This window comes from Miscanthus floridulus, chromosome 8 (assembly GCF_019320115.1).
Source record: "Miscanthus floridulus cultivar M001 chromosome 8, ASM1932011v1, whole genome shotgun sequence".
Lineage (NCBI taxonomy): Eukaryota > Viridiplantae > Streptophyta > Magnoliopsida > Poales > Poaceae > Miscanthus > Miscanthus floridulus.
In genome coordinates, this window is record NC_089587.1 from 1260336 (window position 1) to 1270870 (window position 10535).

Below are 10535 nucleotides of genomic sequence, written 5' to 3' on the forward strand. Positions count from 1 at the left end.
GTTATAACTCAAATTCAATTTATATCAATTAAAATTCTATAATTACACTTAATAAATTAAAATTATCAAACGGATCCAAAAAATTACCAAAATTTCACATGAAATAATCTATGTTCTCTATTGCCTATACAAAAAGTTTTGAAGCCAAACCCCAATTTGACTGTCACTTGGACTCCAAATCTTACTAAATCCTTCTCAACACTACGATTCTTCTCCTGTGATGCTTCGGTTTGTAAACATCGTACGTGACACATTGTGTGAAACCTTCCCAATTTTTACCATAGCCTCCATATATGATATCATCACATCTTGACAAATCTCATAATTTTCAGACTTCGTTTGCTTTTTTTAGAATTTAAAAATTATTCAAGCACATGTTCATGGTCGTGTTTTCTGAACAAGATGTTTGAAATTTCTTTTTATTTCCTAGGTAAGGCCTCACACTGGACTCAATAACATGAATATCATTTTTCTACTCATTTTATTCTATTATTTGTATCACTTGTTGTTCAAATTTGACTTATACCAAAAAATTCCTTAAAATACAATTAATTAATTAAATATAGCAAACAGATCCAGAAATATACCAAATCTTAACATAGAGTACCACATGTTGTATGTGGATAGTAGAAAAAGTTTCAAGGTTAGAAGAGAAAAAAAAAACTTATTATTTTATGCAGTTATAACTCAAATTCAATTTATATCAATTAAAATTCTATTATTACACTTAATAAATTAAAATTATCAAATGGATCCAAAAAATTACCAAAATTTCACATGAAACAATCTATGTTCTCTATTACCTATACAAAAAGTTTTAAAGCCAAACCTCAATTGGATCATCACTTTGACTTCAAATCTTACCGAATCCTTCTCAACGCTACTATTCTTGTCCTGCGATGGTTCGGTTTGTAAACATCGTATGTGACAGATTGTGTGAAACCTTCTCAATTTTTTACCACAACCTCCACATATGATATCATCACATGTTGATAAATCTCATAATTTTCAGACTTCGTTTGCTTTTTGTAGAATTTAAAATCCATTCGGCCACACGTTCGTGGTCATGTTTCCTGAACAAGATGTTCGAATTTTCTTTTCATTTCCTGGGTAAGGTCTCACACTGGACTCAATAACATGAATATTATTTTTCTACTCATTTTATTCTATTATTTGAATCACTTGCAGTTCAAATTTGACTTATACCAACAAAAAATCCATAAAATCTAATAAATTAATTAAATATAGCAAACAGATCCAGAAATATATCAAATCTTAACATGGAGTACCACATGTTGTATGTGGACAGTTTCAAGGTCAGAAGAGAAAAAACTTATTTATTTGTCAGAGTGCAAAAAAACACTCGATAAATTTATTTCTTTGTCCGGTGCTGAAAAAAACACCTGACAAATTTATTTTTTTGTCGAGTGCCACCAACGGACACTCGGCAAACTTCTAACGGTCGGCACACTAATTGACGGATGTCCACGTGGCGGTTTCTTGCCGAGTGTTTTTTTTCAGCACTCGGCAAAGCGTTTGGTTGCCGAGTGCCATTATTTTATCGAGTGTGTTTTTTACAGCACTCGACAAAAAGCTTATTTGCCGAGTGCCAAAAAAAATACACTCGACAAATATTTTTGCACTCGACAAATATACTGTTTCCGGTAGTGTCCGTAGCCCTACACGTATATTTACTAATCTACTAGTGCGCCGCCACTTTCACGCCCCCACCACGGCGGTTCCTAAGGGCGTGTTTGGTCGCCCGCATAAGGGCAAACCAGGCTCCTAGGATGCAGCCTGCTCATGTTTGGTTCCTTGGCCACCCTCCCGAGCCAGGCTTCGCTCGTGCAAAAGTCCTCTCCTAGCCTGGCTCACGAGGAACGCCCAAATCGGCCGTTTTTCTTCAGCCTGGCTCGCTCCGTCCTCCCGTGAGCTCGCGCGCCTGGCGATTCCGTGCGCGGGGAGATGGCGCGAAGATCCTAGGGTTACCTCCCCCGTTCCCGCCATTCACCGCCTCTATATCTTCCCTCCCGCCGCCTCCCTCTCTTCTTCTTCTTGTCGCTCCCCGTCTGCGCCGCCGGTAAGCTCCACCTCCTCTTCCTCCTTCCCCTAGTGTTCTTGATGGATTCGTGGCCTCCTAATGCCTACCCTTTCTCTCGATTTGTTGCAGGTGCCGTGGATTTGCGTCCTCTCGAAGCAAGTGAGTTTTTCCCCTTATCTTTCTCTATTTTTTCTGTGCGATTTGAAACCCTAGGTCACCATTGATTGTTGATCTCGCTGCAGGCACACCGGATCTGATTTCTTGGCTGTTATTGCGGTATGGATCCTTGTTCTTAGGTCTCATTTTTTTCTTATTTTTTCCAAGTAAAAATCCTATTTTCTGTATGCTAATCCTCTTTTCTTTGCTTGTGTGCTTGCAGATCTGAGCTCTCTCACCTGCTGGGTTGGGCTTTTGCTGGTGCTGCTGCTTGTTGACGTGGGTATTTTGTATTTCTACTCCCCCTCTCGCCTCTCCACTAATCTGTACCGTGCGATAGTGAGTCCTGCGTTCTTGGATTTGGATGCATGTCCTACTTTGTGAGATTATGAGCAAGTATATGAAGTTGCCATTTTGTCTGAGCTATTGTCCAAGTCTGTGATGATTCCTTTTGTCCTGAGCTATTGCCTTAGTCTATGATGATGCCTTTTTCTGAGCTATTGCCCTAGTCTGTGATGATGAAAGTCTTATTTTTAGCGTGTTCTAGTATATGATGAATCCTTTTTCTGAGCTTTTGTCCAAGTCCATGACGATGACATTGTCATTCTGAGCATTTGTCCTTAAATTCCATTCATTTTTTCTAGATGGACTTGGAAGAGAAGAGACACATTCTTTTTGCTCGTGCTGCTTGCTACACTTAGAATGCTTCAGAGTCAGCGGCCTCAGATCAGTTATGGTCCAATGAGCATTAGGGATGAGGAGCGCCAAAGGAACTTGAACTTAATTTACAACTACAATGATATAGAGTGTGTGAACATGCTTAGAATGAGAAGGGCACCATTTTTCCTGTGATTCTTCACTTGATCTGAGACTTTGGGCAATAGCAATGATGTTTTTTTCTGTGATTCTTCACTTGATCTGAGACTTTGGGCAATAACAATGATGTTTTTTTTTCTGTGATACTACACTTGATCTGAGACTTTGGGCATGTGCAATGATGATAAATTTTCTGTGATACTACATTTATACTGAGGCTTTGGGCATGTGCAATGATGATAAATTTTCTGTGATACTACACTTATGCTGAGGCTTTGGACATGTATCCCGAGAGCCTGATTTGCCCTTATGCAATGGTGGTGGCCTATCCCTGTGCAGTGGTGGCATCTTTTGTGCATACCTAACTACAGCTGGTGGATGTGTAGTGGGTTGACCTTCTCTTTTGTGTAGTTGATCTGATCCTGCATAGCTTACTTACTAACACTAACATATAGTTAGTGTCTTAGATAACCCTGCACCTACAACCTAGATCAACCTAGTGGTGGCAATCTGACCATGAGTCCATTGCCAATGATGTGAACCTTGTGGTTCTGAACTTGATATGGGCACCAGCCTATGCCTGTAATTTGCACAATTTTATTCTGAGCACTTGCCTTATTGCTTGTGATGTTTGTTTTCTTATATCTGAACACATGTCCATTGTCTGTGATGCTTTATGACTGAACTGAGCACTTGCCTATTGCCTGTGATGTTTTTGGATTGATCTGAGCACATGTTCATTGTCTGTGATGTTTTTTGATTGATCTGAGCATATGCCTATTGCCTGTGATGTTATTTTGATTAATCTGAGCATATATTCATTGCCTGTGATGTTTTTTTTATTGATCTGAGAACATGTTCAGCTATGGCTTGATATGTTGTTCATGTTGGGAAGGAGCCTGGGGTCTACTCCAGCTGGGCCGAAGCACATGCTCAAGTAGTTGGTTTCAAGGAAAACTGCTAAAAAAATACGAAACAAGAAATGAAGCTTTGCTAGCTTTCTATGGTGATCAACCTGAAAATCCACCTCTCCTCCAACGTGTCAGTACACCTCTACTAGAAAATGATGGAAATGACAACTTTCGCTTGTGCCACAGTTCATTTATACTTGTAATAGCAGTAGTTATTGCTTTGCTAGTAGGTTTTTTCATTTGGAAATTGATGTAATATTTGATGTCAACTAGTGGGTGGTAATGTTACCACTACATGTAAGAGGTGACTAGAACTTGTTGTATGCAGCCAACCAAACAATGATCCATGCATGGGCTTTTTAAATCTACAAACACATGCATACAACCAAACAATGTCTCAGCCCAGCCTAGTTCCACAGATGCATGCAACCAAACAACCTTTGTTGCATGCATCTGGTCTAGGCAAATGCAGCCTGGCTGGCCTGGTCGGGCTGGGAAGGGTACCAAACACGCCCTAAGGCGCCCATCTGCGGTGCCATGGCCTCAACCGTACGGCGTTGCTCAGGCGTGATGCCGCCGGCCCTGATTTGGATGGTGCCGTCGCCTCCGCGCTTGGGGGCCTGACCCTGGGTCCTCGGTCGCTGCCGCCGGCCTTGCGCGCCGGCTTGCAGCCCCAGCCGTCTCCGCCATCGATTCGATCAGGGCCGCGTCGAGTTCCCGTCCAGAACACCACCATCGCTCCAAGGCACCACGCCGTTGCTGGCCATGGGAGTGGCCGCCGCCCCTAGCCGGGTGCAGCCACCACCGTGTGCCATGGGTTCGTCAGTCGGCTCGCTGCTGCTCCCCCAACGTCCCATCTCTGTCGATTAGAATATGCATCAACCCAGAGTCCACCAGAGATGGAGATCTGCGTTGGCACAAGAAGAGGAGGAGAAGATCCACTTCCAGACGGAGATGAACAAAAACACCTGCTGTCGCAGCAAGATCCCTTGAACCAGAAGAGGTGATTAATCCATCCCCTTTTATTTTTGGTTTTTATATTGGTACTGAAAATTCATTTTTTATGGGAAATATGTACTGTCGGTATATGCTTCTGTAATTTGCTGCACACCCTATGTGTAATTGTGATTTTGTAAGATTAGTCGTGCTTGCTGCTTGCAATATGAATCGATCTGAATAAAATAGCCTTTTTCTGTAAGATCTTTCAATGACCTGTCTTCAGAAAATAGATCTGTTTAAAGAAATATTATTAAAATAATTCTTGTACTTAATTGCTATTCAAAGCATAGAATGAATCCTTCTCATTCTAGATCATTTTTGGGTTACAAAAGTCGTAAGGTAATATTCTGCTAAACCAGTTGATTCTACTGCTCTCGACAGATACATTGTTGGTCTAATTGGCTGACCTGGCGCAGGCAAGTCCACATTTATTTGCCTTAATGCCAGCTTAATTGGTCCGAGCATAGTATACATATATACAAGAATACTATACTTCTGAATATATACTCATTTGTTTGTACATTTATTTGAAACTTTTATATTGTAGGAATCAGCGATGGCAATCAATATAGAAGCTTAGAAATAATCCTATGGAATCAATGACAGCTTATTGAATTTACTTGTCTGAACCTTTTTGTTCTCATGTTTCAGCTTCCAGGCATTAACTTCATCGAAGGGGATACGTATCATAGAGATATTAGCCTATCTAATGTTGCTTGAACTAGTAATTTTTCTTTTACCATGATGTTAAAGGTTAGTTTCCAAATTTTATTCTTGCTTTAGACTTTAGATGATTATTTCCTTAAGTTTGTGCAGTCTTAATTTTATCAATGTGCTCTTCCATCTATTGAAAATTTAAATTAGCTAGCCTCTTTCATATATCTGAAAACAGCTTTGTCCGTCTATTGAAAATAGCAGAGTTCATGCTTCCTCATCCCTATATTGGTACCGAACTTTGAGGTAAAATAAAGGGTTGAGTTATTGTTTATTGCCTAGATGTCAAAACTTAGATCATCTCAGGCATAGTTCTGCTTATTCAGTGCATATTGCAACTCAAGATGTCAACTCATGGATTATAGATGAATGTCGCACATCTGTGGTATTAAAGATATGTTTACCTTAGTTTTGGTGACATATGCAGATGCTTTCTATCGAAGAGGAGCTGTGCTCAGTTTACTGGAAAGAGACTTATTACCTGTCTTGTTAATTCTTTTAATAATGGTTATGGGTATAGATATATACAAGGTAACAAGTTAAATTCCTTTAGATCTTTTTTTGAAAGTACATTCGTTTAGATCTTGCAATCTGACATCAGTTCATTTAAGTTTTAACTGGTTATTATTTTGTTTGGGTCATGTATAGTGTTAACATTGAAGTTGCTGCAGGCTTCTCCTTGTTGACAAGACCGAGCTGTCGGAGGACAATGTTGCAGAGTGCCTCCAGTTGAGAATTTTTTTTAATTTTAACACTTTTTGATAACTAATTTTAAATCTAACACTGTAAGTTTTTTTTTAAAACTAATACTTTTGGCCGCGTCTATTACCCTGGCGCGGCCAAATGCCTGTGCCACTCCATGCATGGTGACGCGACAGAGGTCTGACGTGGCGACGACCGGTTTCGGTGACCGGTGACGTGGCAGCTCTTGCCGCGCCACCGATCTTGGTGCGGCAGTGCCGCGCCCTGATCCATGGCGCGGCAGAGCCGAATAAATACCGCCCGCCCTCACGCACCTGCCCGCCCGCCACTAGCGCCTGCAGTCGCCTGTCAGCCGCCAGCGCCCGGCCTCGCCCACCCGACCACGCCGCGCCCGGCCACTCCCGCCGCGCAGCGCCCGCGCCGGCCGCGCCACGAACGCCGGCGCGTCAAGGCCGCCCGCTCCTAAGGTACCTCCTCTTAATTTCATTTTTTTTTTGCTTATTATTGATTTAGGATAATTAGTGATTTAGGATAGTAATTTAGGATAGTTAGGGTTGATTTCATATTTTTTTGATTATTATTGATTTAGGATAGTTAGTAATTTAGAATAGTTAGGGTTGATTTCATATTTTTTTGATTATTATTGATTTAGGATAATTAGTGATTTCGGATAGTTAGTAATTTAGGATAGTTAGGGTTTTATGATTGGTATTGATTTATGATAGTTAGTGATTTAGGATAGTTAGGTTAGTGAATTTGTTTGTGATTTACGTAGGTTTGAGGTTGTGTGTTCTAGTTTAGTTAGGATTTTGGGTTTAGGGATTGTTTATGTATTTATTATTTAGTTTATAGTTAGTTATTTAGTTAGGGATTTTGGGTATATAGATACTAGTTTACTCTAAACCCAAAAGGGTTTCGGTATTTTAGGGATTGATTATGTATTTATTATCTAGTATAATTAGGATTTTGGGTTTAGGGATTTAGGATAGTTAGGTTAGTGATTTATTTGTGAACTTACTAATGTTAATTTAAATTTTGTTAATTTGAATACTCTAACGCTTTGTTTATCAATTCGTAACAGGATGACTCCTCCCACGCAGCACCCGTTGTACCCTATTTTTGAGGTGGAGTACGACGACCAGCACCGAGCACACATCTTGAGTGACAATGACGCAGAGGTGTCGCTGCCTCCTTTGAGGCCCCGCACGCACACCAGGGCGCACCAGTGGGATGAGCGTTATGCGCCGTATATACGACGTGTCAGCTTCCTCGAGCTTGTCCGTGTTGTCAACCACGGTCTTTCGCCCCTTGACACAACACTACTTACTACAGCTGTAGACAGGTACGGGTGCATTCTTTGTACGTAAACTTTCTTCTAGCAAATTTAAGGCAACTAACAGTCGTTCTATTCTTATAAAAGGTGGAGGCCTAAGACCCACACGTTTCATCTACCTTGTGGCGAGATGACCTTGACGTTGCAGGACGTAAATGCTATTTTAGGCCTTCGGTTGCGGGGACTTCCAGTGACAGGGATAGTTGATAACGATCACTGGAGGGAGCTGGTGGCTCAGTTTACTGGCTTTCTTCCACCGAACGACGATGCTTCCAAGAAAAATAAGTGAGTAATTCAAGTCTATTTAATACTTGCATTGCTTTCCTGTAGTTATGGGGTCTCATTTTCTTTGGTCAATTTCAGGAAAAGTTCTGGGGTTTCATTGTCCTGGATCACGGAGCGCTTTGATTATTTAGACCCACAGGCTGAGGAGACTCTGATCGATAGGTTCGCTCGTATGTGGCTCTAGCACTTTCTTGATGCTTTTCTCTTCCCAGACGCCTCGAGCAACACGATCAGCTGGATGTTCCTTGACATACTACGACAGCCGTGAGAGAACATAGCGACGTACAGCTGGGACAGCGCAGTCCTGGCATGGACGTATCGACAGCTATACGTTGCCTGCCATCGCACCTCAGGATATGCGAACCTTGGGGGTTGCTCGTACCTACTCCAGGTGTGGTGTTGGGAACGATGGCCCGTTGGAAGGCCTCTTAATAATGGTTTATCGGTAAGTACTTCGGTTCACTATATTCTTGAAGGTAGTTACATATGAATTCATTATTAATGGCTAATTCATTATCGTATTCAATGCAGCAATGGAACAGACAGGATACACTCCCTACAGCTCTGTATATCTGGACGGAAGCAGAGTTAGTTAGAGGGAATGCGAGGCGTAAATACAGGGAGTACACGGACGGTCTCGACGTCCTAACATAGCACCAGGTTACGCTCTCTTTACTATCATATCTGTGTCTTGTTCGATGTACACTATATCACAACCTAACTCAATTACAAAATTCAGGTGTATTGGTGTCCTTAGGATGCTCCAAAGCTCCAGTACTATCTTAGTCCTATCACTAGGGACGAGTCAGACAAGTATCGCTGCGACGTCCCTCTTATTTTCTTCCATGTGGTCGAGATTCACTTGCCCATCCGGGTCTGCAGACAGTTTGGGAGAATGACAGGCTACCCACCACCGCTTTACTCCACCAACCAAGAATTGCACGGGTACGTTATCGATTAATAACAATGCTACAATCCAGAGGTGTGTGGTATAACTAACATCGTTTTGTTGTAGGTATGACTATAGGAAGAGGTATAAGACCAAGGATTGGCGTGTGACACATAGCTCGCGTATCCATTTGTGGCAGAACAGGGTACGACATCCGGTCCATGCGGGTCCTCTACACGACCAGCACACTTTCGACGAGTACCTGTGGTGGCTTCACAGGTCTATGAGGACACATCAAGTCCCCGTACATTGATGTGGCGATTGACGAGGACTCGGAGGAAGATATCGTCGAAGATGTGTATGACGTTACCACTATGGAGGACACACAGCTGGAGAGAGCCCCGCTTCAAAGATACGTGGTAATATACTTGAATGGTACAATTTGTTATCCTTTTGGTATTAAGTATGTGTACTAAAACTGTCCAAACGCATTTCTATACCCATGCGACACAATTGTTAAGGCTGTCCAACGAAGCAGCGTTTTGGCTTCACAAGTCTAGAGGTCAGGGGCTAGGCATTCTCGCGGCTTTTGTGGAGGTAACATAAACTTGACCGTTCCGAAAATGTTTCTTTAGTATATATGCATTTAGGTAATGCACTAACTTTAACGTCTATTTATGCAGAAGGTGAAGAAGAGCTGCATGAAGCTAGCTTAGAAGCTGAGCTGCATGGACACTCCTTATGAGGAACCGCCACTCCCGCCGTGGTCGGATGCCACGTCTTCAGCCTCTTTGAGGACACCAGCTGGCTCTTCTCAGCAGATGATAGGTGTCAATTCCGCAGTGCGTACACCACCACATCATAGCACTGGGAAGGACCCTGCAACCGAGGACGACGAGGACGACGGTGACGATGACCCCCCAGGTTTCCGCAGAAAGCACGACCAGTGGGACGATTGGCCGCAGCACGAGATTGACATGTCTCAGCTAGGTGATGCCCTGCTTGGTACCCAAGGAGCCTCACAGGTACTATCAAAGATAGTTTATTTAAATAAGTAGGCTCCCTAAACTAACGATCATAAAGAATTATAATTAATTGTGCGTATCATATACTTGCAGGGTACGAGCCATACGCACCGTCGACGCGACTATACCGACGTTGGCTACACTCCCAATGTGTTGTCAACAAATCCGAAGAGACAAAGGCGTCCGAGGGATCCTTATACTTCTTGTCTTAGTTTGTTAGGTCAAACGAATATTGGCATCCGAAACTTGCGGGGTTATTTGGTTATGTTATATCAAACTTATGTCAAAACAATAAAAATGTTACGTGGCAGCTTGTCAACTTACGCACGAACTTCATTTATCTGTTTCATATCCGTTTCTTTGCGTCGCGGCAGCACTGCCGGCGAGATTATGTACCAACTACTTCGGGAACCGGCAGTCCCGGCGTATCTCAACGCCGGTGGCAATTTTTCATAATTGATTAGTTAAATTGATGGTTAACCGTATTATGAAAGACGGAAAACAAATCATTGGCTTATCAAATTCTCTATTCGTCCGTGAAAAAAATTCAACAAAAGACAGAAACAAATCTACTATTGATTTTACGTCAAGCAATACTTAGAATAACTCCCACTATTGGCGAAACACATTCGGATTAAACCGTTAAGGTACCGCCGGCCGGACG

General features: G+C 42.2%; 1 protein-coding gene and 1 long non-coding RNA gene across 4 annotated transcripts; both read left to right on the plus strand.

Annotated features, from left to right (window-relative positions):
* Positions 1-2298: 2298 nt before the first annotated feature.
* LOC136475342 (uncharacterized) lies at positions 2299-3199 on the plus strand. The gene is made up of 3 exons (XR_010763161.1): positions 2299-2317; positions 2421-2476; positions 2842-3199. It is a non-coding gene; the product is annotated as an uncharacterized lncRNA (long non-coding RNA).
* A 1175-nt stretch (positions 3200-4374) lies between these two features.
* LOC136470838 (serine/threonine-protein phosphatase 7 long form homolog) lies at positions 4375-10192 on the plus strand. Of its 3 annotated transcripts, none has more exons than XM_066468573.1 (13): positions 4375-4927; positions 5471-5676; positions 6065-6168; positions 6309-6806; positions 7421-7681; positions 7760-7957; positions 8036-8402; positions 8489-8617; positions 8697-8902; positions 8973-9265; positions 9368-9443; positions 9530-9871; positions 9965-10192. In XM_066468573.1, exons 5-7 carry the CDS (start codon positions 7422-7424, stop codon positions 8139-8141), a joined length of 564 nt encoding a protein of 187 aa, XP_066324670.1. In that variant the 5' UTR covers positions 4375-4927; positions 5471-5676; positions 6065-6168; positions 6309-6806; position 7421; the 3' UTR covers positions 8142-8402; positions 8489-8617; positions 8697-8902; positions 8973-9265; positions 9368-9443; positions 9530-9871; positions 9965-10192. The 3 variants fall into 3 exon arrangements, with proteins under 3 accessions (XP_066324670.1, XP_066324669.1, XP_066324671.1); XM_066468572.1 differs by having other exon boundaries at positions 5575-5676; XM_066468574.1 differs by lacking the exon at positions 5471-5676.
* Positions 10193-10535: the final 343 nt, after the last annotated feature.